General features: G+C 42.4%; 1 protein-coding gene across 1 annotated transcript in view; it reads right to left on the bottom strand.

Moving 5' to 3' along the window:
* The window catches only part of ttn.1 (titin, tandem duplicate 1), a 178750-nt gene that overhangs the window by 98984 nt on the left and 61488 nt on the right, over positions 1 to 18278 (bottom strand). Inside the window, exons 99-127 of the mRNA XM_052522660.1 lie at positions 18088 to 18141; positions 17227 to 17622; positions 16824 to 17096; positions 14683 to 14958; positions 13932 to 14071; positions 13677 to 13803; positions 13285 to 13551; positions 12815 to 13081; positions 12375 to 12638; positions 12009 to 12275; positions 11624 to 11890; positions 11259 to 11525; positions 10028 to 10434; positions 9779 to 9905; positions 9165 to 9307; positions 7585 to 7708; positions 4391 to 4657; positions 4195 to 4292; positions 3901 to 4069; positions 3542 to 3808; positions 3130 to 3396; positions 2752 to 3030; positions 2254 to 2662; positions 2032 to 2156; positions 1675 to 1941; positions 1318 to 1587; positions 903 to 1202; positions 286 to 588; positions 11 to 198 (exon numbers count right to left, since the gene is read on the bottom strand). Coding sequence (XP_052378620.1) covers positions 11 to 198; positions 286 to 588; positions 903 to 1202; positions 1318 to 1587; positions 1675 to 1941; positions 2032 to 2156; positions 2254 to 2662; positions 2752 to 3030; positions 3130 to 3396; positions 3542 to 3808; positions 3901 to 4069; positions 4195 to 4292; positions 4391 to 4657; positions 7585 to 7708; positions 9165 to 9307; positions 9779 to 9905; positions 10028 to 10434; positions 11259 to 11525; positions 11624 to 11890; positions 12009 to 12275; positions 12375 to 12638; positions 12815 to 13081; positions 13285 to 13551; positions 13677 to 13803; positions 13932 to 14071; positions 14683 to 14958; positions 16824 to 17096; positions 17227 to 17622; positions 18088 to 18141 — 6875 coding nt within the window. The remainder of the gene's footprint in view (positions 1 to 10; positions 199 to 285; positions 589 to 902; positions 1203 to 1317; positions 1588 to 1674; positions 1942 to 2031; positions 2157 to 2253; positions 2663 to 2751; positions 3031 to 3129; positions 3397 to 3541; positions 3809 to 3900; positions 4070 to 4194; positions 4293 to 4390; positions 4658 to 7584; positions 7709 to 9164; positions 9308 to 9778; positions 9906 to 10027; positions 10435 to 11258; positions 11526 to 11623; positions 11891 to 12008; positions 12276 to 12374; positions 12639 to 12814; positions 13082 to 13284; positions 13552 to 13676; positions 13804 to 13931; positions 14072 to 14682; positions 14959 to 16823; positions 17097 to 17226; positions 17623 to 18087; positions 18142 to 18278) is intronic.

Here is an 18278-nt window from a genome sequence, read left to right as displayed (position 1 = left end):
TGGCAATTACCTTGTAGTTAAGGTCCTGACAGAGCCTGGCATTGCATCTGAGCCACTTGTCTGTTCCATCCTCACACTTCTGAATAATATAGCCAGTGATCATGCTTCCTCCATTGCTGGCGGGGGTCTCCCATGTCAGCTGGACAGAGTTCTTTGTCTGGTCAGTGTAGTTGAAGTTCAATGGTGGGCTTGGTTTCTCTGTAATAGATTTGAAAGTGTTCAACTGTTGTCTATGCCATATAAACATTGGGGTCAGTTGGTCAGAACAACATTATCTTGACTCACCAATAGGGTCCATGATCTTAACTGGATCGGTGGCAGCACTTGGTTTGCCAATGCCAGCCTTGTTTTCGGCTTTGACACGGAAGATGTATTCCTTGTTCTCAACGACATCAGTGAGAGTGGCTGTGCGGTCCAGAGCCTTGGCGATCATAGCTACCTCCCAGCTCACAGAGGTTCTGTCACGGAACTCAATGATGTAGGAGGTGATCTCAGATCCGCCATCAGACTTTGGTTTTTCCCAGGAGACTGTGGCTCCAAACCTGTTCACGATGCCTACCACAACGTCCTCAGGTGCCTCTGGCACATCTGAAGTAAAAACAGAGAGAAAGAATTTTAAAGATGATTATTTGTTTTGCTTTTCTTTCACCCCCCTTTTCTCCCCAATTTCACGGTATCCAATTGTTAGTTGTTACTGTCTTGTCTCATAGCTACAACTCCCATACGGGCTCAGGAGAGATGAAGGTTGAGAGCCATGCGTGCCTTAGACCACTGCACCACCCAGGAGGCCCTATTTGTTTAGCTTTTGATGCTATAATGGTCATAGGACATCACAGTACAGTTGTACTTAGTATTGGGAAAATTCATGCATTTGTGTTCTACAGTAGTCAAGTATTGCTTACCAAACTTATTCTTGGCCTGGACAGCTTCGTCTGTCTCCACAGTGGGTCCAGTGCCCACTCTGTTGCGAGCACATACTCTGAAGAGGTACTTGTTGTCCCTCTGGAGACCGCTAACAGAGTATTCTGGAGCGTCAGCACGGTCAGTGGCAAGGGTCCATGTCTTGCGCTTGATATCACGCCTCTCCACCACATATGCAATGATCTTGCTGCCACCATCACTCTCTGGCTCTTCCCAGGCCAGGCTGACCTCACCGTCGGCGGTGTCAACCACTTTGAGGTTCTTCACAGGTCCAGGGACATCTGGAGATCACAAAAACATTAATGACCAACTTTTCAAGCATCCTGGACTATCTTACTACTGTAATCCATTAGATGATTTTCAAAAAGAGTAGAACCATGACAGTCCTAAACTTACCAATAACATCCAGATTGATGAATGCCTCTCCCTGTCCATGTTTGTTCTTGATGACAATCTTGTACCTGCCCTGATCTGTCTTTTTGGGGCTCTTCAGCCTGTATTCTGTCTTGTCTGCGGAGGTGTCAATGTTCTGCACAGGCAGGCTAACTATGTCGAAGAACCACTCAGCCTCTGCACGAGGATAGGCATCGTAGGGGATCGCCATGACAAAAGGCTTTCCAGCGTCTGTGACCAGGTTTTGATCAGTTGTCTTGATCTTTGGCACAGCTGTGATGGAAAATGACAAGTGTGAATACAAAACAACCGTTTATACTGAGAAGTGTTCAAGAGTTCAGGATGGTGACTCTGACATACCTGCCAGTTCCAGCTTGGCTCTGGCATCCTTCTCCTTGGCAACGACTCTGTACTCTCCTTGGTCCCGAGGCCTGACCTCACACACCTGGAGTCTGTGGACCTTGCCCTCGCTCATCATCTGGTACTTGTCACCCTGGACGATGATCATGTTGTTCCTCATCCATTTGACCTCAACTCTGTCTTTGTTGAGCTCCACCTCAAACACAATATCTGAGCCTGGAGGCTCAAACACATCCTGAGGTGGTCTGACGATCTCAACTGGTGTCTCTGTGAGAAAGAACAACATAATACATCAGGATAACGAATCTCCCAAAGCGTGATTGTGTATTAGAAAGCATTAGAAAATGAACAACTTACCTTCAACAAAGAGGCGGGCCCTGGATCGCCTGTCTTCCACGCCGCAGGCATATTCACACTCATCGTCTGGTCTGCACTTCTTGATCTTGAGTTTGCAAATCCTGCCATCTTTCTCAAATGAGTATCTGTCAAAACACAAGCAAGACAACTTTTTCAGACCTTTCTATTCAATACTCATAACGTTATCAACACACAACCATTCAATCAATGGGAAATTTGTACCTGGGTCCCTCTCTGATCTCACGACCATTCCTGTACCATTTAACAACAGCCTTCTCTTTAGACAGCTTGCAAGAAAACTCAGCATCCTCAAACTCAGTGATGGTCTGGTCTTTGAGTGGTGTGGAGAAGTCAGTGGGAGCTTCGTTGAGGATCAGCTCAGCAGTGCACTTGTCATCACCAGCCATGGCGGTGTATTCACCCTCATCGTCCATGACACAGTCCTTGATGGTCAGTGTGTGCTTATCTTTCTCCACACGGTACAGGATTCGTTTGCTCATGGTGATCTCCTGACCAGCCTTCATCCATTTGATGGTGATATCAGGTCTGTTCACCTTGCAAGTGAAGCTGATGGTCTTCTTCTCTTGTGTCTCACAGTCCTCAAGAGGCTCAATAATCTTGAGCTTCTCCTCTGTGAATTCACATGATAGACAAGTTAGTTCCTCAATAACATCCTACAGTATTTGTATCCAGCAAAATTAAATAAGTTACTGTATTTACCTTGTACTTTGGCATTGGCATCGCTCTTGGCATGTTCACCACGATGATTTGTCAATGTAATAGTATACGTGGCTTCATCTGCCTTCTGAGCACCCTTGATCCTCAGAGAGAACACGTTGTCTTTCTGGATCATGACAAACTTGCTGCTCTCAAACATGGTCTCCTCGTTCTTCAGCCACTTAGCTTTAGCTCCCTCAGTGTTCACCTCACAGTTGAAAATGATCTCCTGTCCTTCCTTCACTTGCATATCCTTGATGGGTGTGATGATTCTGAGTTTCTCTGTTGAGAGAAAAAAACAGTGTCAGCATAACTATAGTTTTCTATTAGACACAGAAGACAGCAATAAACAAATTATGCAGTATTTGTACAAGTACTCACCAATGACAAACAAGTCAGCTGAGGCTTTGGTAGTCCCAATGAAGGCGACATAGCCTCCTTCATCATGTGGTGTACAATTCTTCACTATCAGTGCTCTTCTCTTGCCATCACAGACAACGTCATACTTATCTCCGGATACAATCTCCTTGTCACCCTTGAGCCATTTGACTTCATAGGTGTCTTTAGAGACTGAGCAGACAAATTCAGCCTTTTCTCCCTCAACCACCTCAAGACTCTGAGGCCTGGCAATGAACTCCGCAGCCAGTTCTAGAAGAACAAAAAAGCAAGATGAGTGGAGATGCATATCATTTGTATCAGCAGCTTAACCTGCACTAAAACATATGCACATAATTTATATAATTTTTAAGAATGTATATGTTTTCAATTTACAGCTCATATTTGATTTCTTTACCATTCAGTGTTAATGTTGCAGATGTCTTGGCGTTATGCAGTCTGCAGTTAAACTCTCCAGCGTCCTCCATCTTGAGATCTTGAATAATGAAGATTCTCTTCCTTCCATCCGTGACCTGTTCATATCTTCCTCCTTCTGGCAGTTCCTGATCTCCCTTCCACCAGGTGACCTCAGCGCTGGCCTTCGACACTTCACAAATCATCTTCACACTGTCTGTTTCTGTTCCCTCCACATTAGACAGGTTCTTGGTAAACTTAGCCTCTTCCTCTGCAAGGAGAAGATATTGTAATCAGTCAAATATGTGGTTGATGGTATAGATATGAATCTCGTAGTAACTGAGAATGAAAACAAAGCCTTACCAATAACTGTCAGCATGCCAGAGGACTTGGAGGTCTTAGCGTCACATTCGTACTCTGCTTCATCATCGAAGACTGTCTTGGTGACCACAAGGATACGCTTGACACCATTGGCAATGATCTCGTATTTCTTTCCCTTTCTGATCTCGCTGCCGTCCTTGTACCATTTGACCTGTTTGAACAGACAACAATATATCATCAGAATTCTTGTGCGTGTAAACCAATGATAATTGATTCCTCTGTTTTCATTTAGGTAGAGCTGATTATTTTTAAGTATTTTCATTCATAATCACTTACCTTGGCATTCTCACGAGACACCTCACACTCAAATCTGGCAGATTCCTTTTCTTTGACCTCAACATCATGGAGTGGCTTAGAGAACTCAACATGTGGAGCTGTAAGCAAAAATATATATTATATACTCTCTAAAACTCTGCTTGCGAATTCTGTTCATTTGCTATATTTATTTTTGTTGAATCATTATTTTACTTACGTTCAACATTCAGGAAAGCAGAGGTTTTGAATTCTTTAGCATCACATGTATATGTCTTTGAGTCATCTAGAGTACAGCCATGAATGATGAGTCTTCTCTTTCGGCCATCAACAATAAGGTCATATTTCTTCGTTTTGCGGATCTCCTGTGTGTCTCTGAACCACCTGACCTCAGCGTTTTCCCTGGAGACTTCACACTCCAATGAAGCAGTGGCCTCTTCCTCAACTGTCTGGTCCTCCAGAGGTTTGGTAAACTCAACTGGTGGCTCTGTAAAGCAGGAGACCATTATATTAGTTGCAATATAGATATACAGTGCCCTCAGAAAGTATTCATACTCCTTTACTTATTGTTGTGTTATAAACTGAATTCAAAATGGATTAAATATGTTTTTCTCACCCATCTACACACAATACCCCATTATGACAAAGTGAAAACATGTTTTTAGAATTCTTTGCAAATGTATTGAAAATAAAATACAGAAATATCTCATTTACATAAGTATTCACACATTTGGCTGTGATTACAGCTTTTCTTTCTGGGAAAGTCTCTAAGAGCTTTGCACACCTCGATTGTACACTATTTGCACATTATTATTTTTTTTTAATTCCTCAAACTCTGTCAAGTTGGTTGTTGATTATTGGTAGACAGCCATTTTCAAGTCTTACCACAGATTTTCAAGCCAATTTAAGTCAGAACTGTAACTAGGCCACTCAGGAACATTCAATGTCATCTTGGTAAGCAACTCCCGTGTATATTTGGCCTTGTGTTTTAGTCTATTGTAATGCCGAAAGGTGAATTTGTCTCCCAGTGTCTGTTGGAAAGCAGACTGAGCCAGGTTTTCCTCTAGGATTTTGCCTGTGCTTAGCTCTATTCCTTTTTATCCTGAAAAGCTCCCTAGTCCTTGCTGATGACAAGCATACCCATACCATGATGCAGTCACCACCATGCTTGAAAATATGAAGAGTGGTACTCAGTTATGTGTTGTGTTGGATTGGCCCCAAACATAACGTGTTGTATTCATGACATAAAGTGTATTTCTTTGCCACATTTTTTGCAGTTTTACTTTAGTGCCTTGTTGCATGTTTTGGAATATTTATATTCTGTACAGGATTCCTTCTTTTCATTCTGACATTTAGGTTAGTATTGTGGAGTAACTACAATGTTGTTGATCCATCTTCAATTTTCTCCTATCACAGCCATTAAACTCTGTTTTAAAGTCACCATTGGCCTCATGGTGAAATCCATAAGTGGTTTCCTTCCTCTCCGGCAACTGAGTGAGGAAGGACGCCTGTATCTGTGTAGTGACTGGGTATATTGATACACCATGCAAAGTGTAATTCAATGTCAGATTTTTTATTTTGACCCATTTACCAATAGGTATCCTTCTATGCATCACGCCCTGATCTGGTTCACCTGTCTTTGTGCTTGTCTCCACCCCCTTCAGGTGTCGCCCATCTTCCCCATTATCCCCTGTGTATTTATACCTGTGTTTTCTGTCTGTCAGTGCCAGTTCGTCTTGTTTGTCAAGCTTACCAGCGTTTTGTCCTGTCAGCTCCTGTCTTTTCCCAGCATCTCTATTTCTCGCCCTCCTGGTTAGTGACCCTTGCCCGTCCTGACCCAGAACCCACTCGCCTGACCACTCTGCCTGCCCCTGAGCCTGCCTGCCGTCCGGTACCTCTGCCCCTATCTGGATTTCTGAACTCTCCCTGACCTGACCCTGCCTGCCGTCCGGTACCTCTGCCCATATCTGGATTTCTGAACTCTCCCTGACCTGACCCTGAGCCTGCCTGCCGCCTTGTACCTTTGCCTCTGTTTGCTGCAATTAACATTGTAACTTCGACAAGGTCTGCACTTGGGTCCTACCTGATTCCTGATACTTTCTGATTCCGGATACTTTGCGAAACATTGGAAAACCTCCCTGGTCTTTGTGATTGAATCTGTGTTTGAAATTCAATGCTCTAGTGAGGGACCTTACAGATAATTGTATTTGTGGGGTACAGAGATGCGGTAGTCATTAAAAAATAATGTTACACTATTATTGCACACAGAGTGAGTTCATGAAACTTATTATGTGACATGTTAAGCACATTTTTACTCCTGAACTTATTTAGGCTAGCCATAACAAAGGTGTTGAATACTTATTAACTTAGGACATTTCAGCTTTTCATTTTGAATTAATTTGTAATGATTTTGAAAAAAATATAATTCCACTTTGACATTATGGTGTATTGTGTGTAGGCCAGTGACACAACATCTCAATTTAAAACATTTTAAATTCAGTCTGTAACTGTCACGGATCCCTCCGGAACTTTCATCACTCACACCTGTCCCCTATTCCCACTGATTAGTATTTGTATATATGTGCCCTTTGGTTTCCATGGTCTTGTCAATTATTGTTACAATGTCCGTTGGTGTGTCTGAGTATCTGTGCTGTGTGTTTTGGGCTTTCCTGCCCTTGTGGATTGCGCAGATGATTCCAGGTGTAGTCCCGTGTGTTAATCATCATGCGCGCATGTGTATTTATTCGAGGTACTCCTCGCTCTTTTGTTTGGGTTTCAACCCTGTGTTTGTTTGGTCTTCGCCCCCGTGCCTTTATACGGCACTTCGTAATTTGGGCTTAATAAAAAAACTATTACGCATTCCTGTGCCTGTCTTCCGATCCTTCATGCCAACGTGACAGTAACAGAACAAATGCTGAAAGAATCAAGGGGTGTGAATACTTTCTGAAGGCACTGTAGATAAATGAACTGCACCCACACTTATGTAATTGATCTTCTTCCATTTGAAAATATCTGCATGCCATGCTTAACTAGACAAACAAATGTGTGCTAACATGTTTAATAACAAGGACCTCTCAGTTTCAGGGAGCTCTAGTGGTATGTCAGATAATCTTCATAATGATTTAACAAATAAACTGTTCGCTGCTCTGGCCCCCCAATGGTGGAACAAACTCCCTCACGACGCCAGGACAGCGGAGTCAATCACCACCTTCCGGAGACACCTGAAACCCCACCTCTTTAAGGAATACCTAGGATAGGATAAGTAATCCTTCTCACCCCCCTTTAAGATTTAGATGCACTATTGTAAAGTGACTGTTCCACTGGATGTCATAAGGTGAATGCACCAATTTGTAAGTCGCTCTGGATAAGAGCGTCTGCTAAATTACTTAAATGTAAATGTAAATGATAACCTACCCCTGACAATGAGTTTGGCCTGGGTCTTGAAGTCCTTTGCAGTGAGCCTGACTTCCCCAGCCTCTGTCAGCTTGACATTTCTGATAGTTAGGCTGTGTACTTTGCCTTCTGCTCTGGTGACCACCTGAGGAAATGAAACAGTTTAATATGTATGTAAGCCTTGTCTGAGCCAGAACGGCCCACAGGGCAGCAGTCTTTCTCCTGTATCTGTAGAGTGAAGCAGCTTTAAGTACACCACCTGGACGCCAGTCAAACAGATTGATAAAGCCTGATTAATTGTCTTGATTACAAACATGTAACGCGTTGTTAATGACATTTTAAATGTACAGTTATGAAATATTACAGCAAAAGTGCAAAACTTGGGTGGCTCACCAACACTTGAGTGGCTCACCAACTCTTGGGTGGCTCACCAACACTTGGGTGGCTCACCAACCCTTGGGTGGCTCACCAACACTTGGGTGGCTCACCAACACTTGGGTGGCTCACCAACCCTTGGGTGGCTCACCAACACTTGGGTGGCCCACCAACACTTGGGTGGCTCACCAACACTTGGGTGGCTCACCAACCCTTGGGTGGCTCACCAACACTTGGGTGGCTCACCAACACTTGGGTGGCTCACCAACACTTGGGTGGCTCATCAACACTTGGGTGACTCACCAACACTTGGTTGGCTCACCAACCCTTGGGTGGCTCACCAACACTTGGGTGGTTCATCAACACTTGGGTGGCTCACCAACACTTGGGTGGCTCACCAACACTTGGGTGGCTCACCAACACTTGGGTGGCTCACCAACACTTGGGTGGCTCACCAACCCTTGAAGCTGTTAAAAATAACTCAAGCAACGCTCACAGGAATGAACAGTCAAATGTTATCTCAACACAGATAATGCTGCACAATGACCTGAAGTGTCGATGTCCTTATATGTTTAAAATATGTTGGTGACAAAAATATGTATTTTATTTCACTTGTGATTATTATGACTGAGGTAAGTGGGGTATGTGGGTGGTGAAGATATGTTTTATATTATAATAACATATAATTTGAAGAGCATATTTTCCACACTCAATGCGCCTAAGGTAGAAACAAAACAAAGACTGTCAACAATACATTAAAATATAGATAAACAATCACAATACATAAAAACATGACCTACTAATGCAAAACATAGACATTAAGCAGATTAAGCAAATACAAATGTAAAGCTATCTTGGTCTTCAGATTGGTAGGTATTTAGTTGCATTTTAAAGGAAGAAATGGAAGCTGCCTCCACGACATGTGCGGGTACAAAGTCAATTATTAAGTATTGTAAAGTCTTATACTGTAGTTTATGTGAATGCAAGTTGTACTGTACTTACCCTATCACTTTGCTCTAAAGATGTGGAAAACATTTACTTAAAGTGATTGTAATGACTGAGGTAGTCATATAAATTATTTGTAAAGCCAACAAAGAGCTGAATAATATTGACATTTGTAAAGTCAATTATAAACTATTAGTTGCATTTGCATATATCAATTCATAAAGAATATCTGCTTATGGCTATACAGCAGTTTATGTGAATGTAAATTCTGCAGTACTTACCCTTTCACCTAGCTCCAACTTGGTGCTTCCCAAGAACCATTCTACAACGATTCCTTCATAAGTAAGTTCACAGTCGAAAGTGGCGGTCTCCCCGGCAGTAACAGTAACATCCTTGAGAGGCCGCATAAGCCCTATACTCCGCGCTTCAGATCGAGGAGAAGACATGGTTAGTTGACTGACTCATAAGAAACAAGTCCTTTCACCAGACATCTTTGTATCCCAATTCTTAACAGGCATATTCTCCTTGGTCCCTAAACTACCAGGACAACTAAGGGCTGGAGGGAAAATCGGGTTATCATGGACTGTCCTAGTTATTTGCATTTAGAGTGTCTTCTCACTGTGAATGTTGTAGCTCCACCAATCATAACCACTGACCACCCACTCCAGATAAGGCATGAGGCTTCTAAAATAGCCACAACACCTGATTGGACAACAGCTCTCCCTTGCTGAGCTTTAGTATCTTTTGCCGTCAGTCAACTAGCAAAATGGTGGAGTACAACTTGCACTACCAAAATGTACTACTTGCCGTACAAAAAGTTACTTGTCAGAGGAATGCCATAATATTTAGTCAAAATGAAAATGTGTGTATGTATGTTGTGTCATAGGATTCTCACCTTTAACTCTGAGCTGAGCATTGGATTTAGCATTGGCAGCCTGGAAGTCGACACCTCCGGCCTGATCCATGCGAACGTTGTATAGGATAAGGACATGCTTTGTACCCTCCTCCTTAATCTCACAGTCCTGAAAACACAGATCACAGAAACATCAGTCACTACATAATACAACCAAATAAATGGTCTTGTTCACATGGGCTATTTCAAATAAATCAAATATTTCAAATAAATCAGTCAAATACCACTTACAGGAGACTGATGAAGGGCCTCTCCTTTGAGTTTCCAGTGACCGTGGACATCATCGGCAGAGATCTCAGTCTCAAACTTGGCAATTTCAGTTTCTGTCACTTCCACGCTGTACAGTGGACGAACAACCTTAATGTCACGCTCCTCAATGTCCAGCCTGGCTGTGGTTTTATCAGAACCACAATCGCAAGTGTACTCTCCAATGTTGCCCTTCTCTGCTTTCTTCACTGTCAGCAAACGCCTCTTTCCATCGGTTTTAATGATCAGATTCTTGCAAGGCATGATTTCCTGGCCGTCCTTGAACCATTTCACCTCAGCAGAGGTCTTGCTAAGTTCACAAACCAGCATCACTTCGTCCTTCTCAACGGCAGTGTAGTCTTGCAGTTTTGTGACAAAGTAAGGTTCTCCCTCTGTCAAGCACAAAGAGGAAATTATGAGGAAATGTAAGTTATGTTTAATATCCTTCCTGTTTGGCCCTGTCCGGGGGTGTCCTCAGATGGGGCCACAGTGTCTCCTGACCCCTCCTGTCTCAGCCTCCAGTATTTATGCTGCAGTAGTTTATGTGTCGGGGGGCTAGGGTCAGTTTGTTATATCTGGAGTACTTCTCCTGTCCTATTCGGTGTCCTGTGTGAATCTAAGTGTGCGTTCTCTAATTCTCTCCTTCTTTCTTTCTCTCTCTCGGAGGACCTGAGCCCTAGGACCATGCCCCAGGACTACCTGACATGATGACTCCTTGCTGTCCCCAGTCCACCTGGCCATGCTGCTGCTCCAGTTGCAACTGACCTGAGCCCTAGGACCATGCCCCAGGACTACCTGACATGATGACTCCTTGCTGTCCCCAGTCCACCTGGCCATGCTGCTGCTCCAGTTTCAACTGTTCTGCCTTACTATTATTTGACCATGCTGGTCATTTATGAACATTTGAACATCTTGGCCATGTTCTGTTATAATCTCCACCCGGCACAGCCAGAAGAGGACTGGCCACCCCACATAGCCTGGTTCCTCTCTAGGTTTCTTCCTAGGTTTGGGCCTTTCTAGGGAGTTTTTCCTAGCCACCGTGCTTCTACACCTGCATTGCTTGCTGTTTGGGGTTTTAGGCTGGGTTTCTGTACAGCACTTTGAGATATCAGCTGATGTACGAAGGGCTATATAGATACATTTGATTTGAACAGCAGGCTTTATGTGAATTAAATGACTCAAACTAAATGACACCACAGTTCAATCAATAGCTTACCAAGAACAGTGAGCATGGCCTCAGAGCTCTTGCCCAAGGCTTCTACTTTGATCATGGATGTGTCATCAATGGACACCTGCTTGAAAGTCAAGGTGTGCATTTTTCCATTGTCTGACATGTGCACAACCTTGCTGGGGTGCAGACGGACGTCGTTCTTGTACCAGACGACAGAGATTTTGTCATGTGACAGTTCAATACTGAACTCTGCTGTTTCACGCTCCTTCACTGTGACATCCTTGATGGGCTTGACAAACTCAAGGCGTATACCTTATCACAAAAAAATCACCATTTTATTAATACAATCTCAAATATTTTCTTTATTTATTATTTGATTATTTCAAAACATCCATGATCTCAATAATTACCTTGGATAACTAGTTTTCCTGTGGTCCTCTTGTCCTCAGCCTCAAATATGTATTTAGCTTCATCCTCATATGCAGCCTTTTTGACCACCAGAGTGTGTATCTTTCCTTCATGGATAATCTCAAACTTGTCATCATTTTCCAACTCCTGAGATCCCTTCAGCCAACGGAAGGTCTTGGTTGGTCTTGAAATCTCAACCTCAAATCTTCCCTCATCTTTCTCATACACTTGCACATCACTCAAAGGTGTGATGAAGGTCAGTGGCAGTTCTGGAATAAAACCAATAGGCAACATATTATAGTAGATTGAATATCAGTCGTTCTACTATTTCAATTGTGAAAAAAGGAGAATACAGAATAGAAAATAGATCAGAAATAGAAATCTTACCTTTCACTTTCAGGTTGGCTGTACACTTAGCATTGGCAGCTGTGAATCCAACCTCTCCTGTCTGGGAGACCTTGCAGTTGTATAATGTGAAAGTGTGCTTGGCACCATCCTCAATGATTTCAATATCTGGGGAAGGTGAAAGGGTTTCTCCCTTCAGTTTCCACTGGCCATGGACATCATCCTCAGAGATTTCCACTTCAAAACGAGCGGTCTCGCCATCGAAGAGCTCAACACCATACATTGGGCGAGATACCTTGATATCACGAGCTGCAATTGAACAGGGGAAAGTGGGCAATTAATTGAACCAAGAAAACAAAAACAATCTTTACTATTAGATTTTATGATTGTAAAAATGAATTGACTTACCTTCAATGCTGATGGTTGCCATGGTCTTGTCCGTATCACAATCACATAGGTATTGTCCCTTATCTTTTCCTTCCACTTTCTTGATAGACAACGTTCTTTTGTTGCCCTCAGCCCTTATGGTTACCATCTTAGAGGCCTTAATTTCAGTCTCATTATGGTACCACCTCACAGGGACATCTTTGCTGAGTTCACAGTCCAGAGTGACCTCGTCCTTCTCGACTGCGGTGTAATCCTGCAACTTCACTGTGAAGTATGCGTCACCCTCTGGAACAGGAAAATATTTTATCAATTGCTGTAGATCAAATAACAATAACACTCTCGAATGATGCCATCTCTCCATGTTGCATAGCATAAAAGAACAATGTAGAAAACAGGAGATGAACAAAGAGCCATAAAGAGGACAAAGAGAATGAAAGAAAGAGGTACAGAGTAGGGGTTACCTAGCACCGTCAAGTTTGCCGTTGAGGGAATTCCTTTAGCCTCTGCCTTAATCTGGCAGGTATCATCTAGAGTCAACTCCTTGATTTCTAAGGTGTGTTTCTTTCCTTCAAAATGGATGAGCACGGTCCTGCTCACATGGAGTTTGATTTCATTTTTGTACCATGTCAGGGGTACCTTCTCATGAGAGAGCTCAACCTCAAACCGAGCTGTTTGACCTTCCTTGGCAGTTTGGTCCTTTAGTGGTGTTATGAATTTGAGCCTCATACCTACAATATATTAGTTGAGTGCATAACAGTGTTACTGTCTTTGCCCAATAAACAGTCTTGTTGCCCAGTAAGATAATGAATCAATAAAGAATTAAGATGACAACATACTAAAAGCAGCTCATATCTAACACAAAGCCAGATCAAAGATTCAGCGCCATGTAAAACAGAAGAGTTAACTGAGAATCGTTTCAGCCAGTACTTACCCTCCACAGTCAACTGGGCTGTTGACTTTTTGCCCAAGACTTCAATAGTGTATTGTCCCTCATCATCAAATTCGCTGTTGTTTATGACCAATATATGTTTCTTTCCATCATCAATAATGTCATATTTATCGCCTGTCGACAGGATGTCTGACCCCTTTAACCACATGACTTTAGGCACATCCTTTGTGATAGTACACTCAAACATAGCCTGTTTCTTTTCAGGTACAGACACGTCCTTCAAGGGGACTGTGAAGTCCATTTCCAGTTCTGTGAGGTATGAATAATGATTAAGTATGACTGACGCATTATCCATCTTCCTTTGGATCACAGAGACTTTACAAACACATACAGCACATGACAGTATATATTGTTCATTTTTGACACTTTCCTACCTGTGACTGTGAGCACCCCACTCGTGATAGCGTTCAGAGCTTGATAAGACACTTCACCACACTGGTCAAGCTGAGCATTTTTCAGAGTGAGGAAACGTTTCTGGCCCTCAGATTTGATTTCAACCATCTAAAAATGTAAATAGAATTTGAACAAAAGTGTAAATACATCAACATTTAAACAACATGTACGGTACATATTTCCAATCATTGTGGTTAGAATCCAGAAATATATTAAAGTCAAATGATATGTCTTACCGGTGATCTTTGCAGGACTTGCCCTTTAAGTTTCCATTCTCCAGCCACATCCTCTTCAGATATTTCAGTTTCAAACGTAACCTCCTCTTTCTCAACAACCTCCATACTGGAGATAGGCTTCAAGATCTGAGCTTCACGTTCTGTAAAAGTATCAAAAATATTTTAAAGGATTCACTTCATGTTTATTTGATTTAAAACCTTATTTTACCAGGTAAGTTGACTGAGAACACATTCTCATTTACAGCAACGACCTGGGGTATAATTACAGGGGAGAGGAGGGGAGATGAATGAGCCAATTGTAAACTGGGGATGATCAGGTGACCGAGATAGTATGAGGGACAGATTGGGAATTTAGCCAGGACACAGGGGTTAACACCCCTAGTCTTACGATAAGTGCCATGGGATCTTTAGTGACCACAAAGAGTTAGGACACCTGTTTAACATCCCATCCAAAAGACAGCACCCTACACAGGGCAATTTCCCCAATCACTGCCCTGGGGGATTTATTATTATTTATTTTTTTACACCAGAGGAAAGGGTGCCTCCTGCTGGCCCTCCAACACCACTTCCAGCAGCATCTGGTTTCCCATCCAGGACCAACCCTGCTTAGCTTCAGAAGCAAACCAGCAGTGGGATGCAGGGTGGTATGCTGCTGGCAAAGGCTATCATGTAGATAGCGTTAGTGGACAACATAACATGGAATTGCAGACCGTAACATAACATACAAGTAACATAAGAATGTGCAACCAACCTCCAAGAGTCAGGTTAGCTGTGTATCTGCGGCCTTCAACCTCCATGGCATATTGCCCAATATCATCAGGCGATACTTTCTTAACTATGAGAGTCAGTTGTTTTCCTTCTTTCTTGACCTCAGTCTTGTCAGTGGGATCATTAGGAATCTCCTTGTCGCCATGGAACCACTTCCAGTTGGGGGTGTCTTTGAAGAGCTCACATTTGAAAGTGGCAGTGGCCTTGGGTTTCACATGCTGATCTCTCAATGGTTTCTGCAACCAGTCTCTGATAATTTCTGTAAAATAAAATAAAAATTAATATTGAAAAAATGGCTCCTTTTCATGTAGCCAAGACACAACAAACATGAGAAGACAGGCACAGGACTACAATCCACATACAAAAACATAGCAGGGAAAGTCGAAGACCAACTAGAGACGATCCACAGGAACTGAGTAAAATGGGGATCTCCTGGCAAGAGGCAGAAGCCCTCACACAGAATGTTGCATTACAACCTGTAATTTAAAGAGATTTTTATTTGGATTTCGTGTAATGGACATACACAAAATAGTCCAAATTGGTGAAGTGAAATGAAAAGAAATTACATGTTTCAAAATATTCTAAAAAATAAAAAACGGAAAAGTGGTCCGTGCATATGTATTCACCCCCTTTGCTATGAACACATTACCTTTAGAAGTCACATAATTACTTAAATAAAGTCCACCTGTGTGCAATCTAAGTGTCATATGATCTGTCACATGATCTCAGTATATATACACATGTATATAAAAGGCCCCAGAGTCTGCAACACCACTAAGCATGGGGCATCACCAAGCAAGCGGCACCATGAAGACCAAGGAGCTCTCCAAACAGGTCAGGGACAAAGTTGTGGAGAAGTACAGATCAGGGTTGGGTTAAAACAAAGATCTGAAACTTTGAACATCCCACTGAGCACCATTAAATCCATTATTAAAAAATGGAAAGAATATGGCACCACAACAAACCTGCCAAGAGAGGTTCGCCCACCGGAACTCACGGACCAGGCAAGGAGGGCATTAATCAGAGAGGCAACATTGAGACCAAAGACAACCCCGAAGGAGCTGCAAAGCTCTGCAGCGGAGATTGGAGTATCTGTCCATAGAACCACTTTAAGCCGTACACTCCACAGAACTGGGCTTTACGAAAGAGTGTCCAGAAAAAAGCCATTGCTTAAAGAAAAATATAAGCAAACACGTTTGGTGTTCGCCAAAAGGCATGTGGGAGATTCCCCAAACATATGGAAGGTGGCACTGGTCAGATGAAAATGTAGCTTTTTGGCCATCAAGGAAAATGCTATGTCTGGCGCAAACCCAACACCACTCATCACCCCGAGAACATCCCCAACACCACACCATCATGCTGTGGGGACGTTTTTCATCCTCAGGGACTGGGAAACTGGTCAGAATTGAAGGAATGATGGATGGCACCTTCTAGCAGAACAATAACCCTAAGAATACTGCTAAAGCAACACCCGAGTGGTTTAAGGGGAAACATTTAAATGTCTTGGAATGGCCTAGTCAAGGCCCAGACCTCAATCCAGTTGAGAATCTGTGGTATGACTTAAAAAATGCTGTACACCAGCGGACCCCATCCAACTTGAAGGAGCTGGAGCAGTTTTGCCTTGAAGAATGGGCAAAGATCCCAGTGGCTAGATTTGCCAAGCTTATAGAGGTATACCCAAAGAGACTTGCAGCTGTAATTGCTGCAAAAGGTGGCTCTACAAAGTATTGACTTTGGGGGAGGGTGAATAGTAATCCACACTCAAGTTCTTTTTTTGTCTTATTTCTTGTTTGTTTCACAACAAAAATATTTTGCATCCTCAAAGTGCATGTTGTGTAAATTAAATGATACAAACCCCCCAAAAAATCTATTTTAATTCCAGGTTGTAAGGCAACAAAAGAGATAAAATGCCAAGGGGGTGGATACTTTCGCAAGCCACTGTATGCTTCCAAAGGGGACAAGAGGATGAAGTCAAGTATGTCAAGCTATGTAGCAATTACACAATGTTTTTCCCGTGCTTATGAATAGGCTAGTAATGCATTATTTAGATTGGTTAAATGAATTGCTCCTAAAATGATTAGTGCATTTGTTTAGTTACAAATATAGATATTCTCCTGTACATACCAATGATTTTGACATCTGTTTTAGTCCTGATGTCATCACACTCGCAAGCGTAAATGCCAGCGTCGTCATCTCCTGTGTCCTGGATTGTAATGGCATGCTGCATTCCAATGACATTGATAGCCACTTTTCCAGGGATGTTTTTAAGAGGGACACCACTCTTCTTCCAGACCACATCTCTCTCTTTGTTCAACTCACAGGTCAGGTACATAGGCTGACTCTTGAGGACCGACATACCATCCTCTTCCAGAGTCTTTACCCATTTCACAGGCAATTCTATGAGGAAAGAAAGTCATATTCCAAAGCATACATCAAATATGACTTATCTTTAAGTAATCAGAGAGGTTGAAAAGATGTAAAGAAGTTTGTGACACAGAACAAATATGTATGGATTTAGAATAAGTACCTTCTACTATTAGTTTGGCAGTTGTTGTCTTTTCCTTGTTGCCCAGCTTGGCAACACAAGTATATTCACCAGTGTCAGAAACTTGCACATCAATGATGAGCAGTTTGCGATCTTTGCCATCCGAGTAGAACTTGTGTTTTGGGCTCTCTCTTATGTTGGCGTCATCTTTCATCCATGTAGTAATTGCAGTAGAAGGCGAAACCTCGCACTCAAACGTAGCAGAAGCGCCGACTGACTCAGCCTCCTGTAACACTATGTCTTTGAGTGGTCTCGTAAACTTCAGTGGAACTGCTTTGAGCTGGAATCCAAAAGGATTAGCATCTGGGGGTTTGTCTCCTCCAGCACCGGGCTTCAGTCCTCTACCCCGACCACCACCAGGTGAGGGGGTTTGCTTAGCTGAAATCGTAAAAATGTAAATGCATGATAAGTTCAACAACACTACCTTTGCTAAGACGTTTTGTTTTACTTCATTTTTAAGAACTGTATTTTTTCAGTACATGAACGTCAACATAAAACCTCAGAGAGAAACCTCTCTTGGACATGTCGCCAAGGGCAACAAACAAGTGGCATTACCGTATTTCCCAAAGAGGATGAAGAGTATGAAGCAAGTTAACAACACAATAAAACAATACTATACGGACTATAAGGAAGTAATATATGGACTCAAACATTCAAACACATTTAACATTTAAAAAAAATAGTTTTCATAGTAAATAAGACAAGATAGGTATGATTACAAACACCTATAAGGGAAACCCATATAAGGATATAGGTTAAAGTCATGGTATTTCTGAGCACTTTAAGTTTCTATATCTTTATCACACCCATATTACCAACATGCATGTTTTTGTTTATTCTCACCTTGAATGCCTCTACCTCTACCTCTACCGGCAGCATCCTCTTTTGGTTTCCCATCTGAGTAAAGACAATTGTATGACTTTCTCATTAAGAAATCAAATATATGACTACAACTGGCAAAATGGTTGGACATTACACAGAAAACTGTGAAAGATGGGAAAGATGAATGGATACAAAATGAAGCACCAAGGGCA

This window comes from Oncorhynchus keta, chromosome 7 (assembly GCF_023373465.1).
Source record: "Oncorhynchus keta strain PuntledgeMale-10-30-2019 chromosome 7, Oket_V2, whole genome shotgun sequence".
In the NCBI taxonomy this organism is placed as follows: Eukaryota; Metazoa; Chordata; class Actinopteri; order Salmoniformes; family Salmonidae; genus Oncorhynchus; species Oncorhynchus keta.
This window is presented reverse-complemented; position numbering and strand designations above follow the sequence as displayed.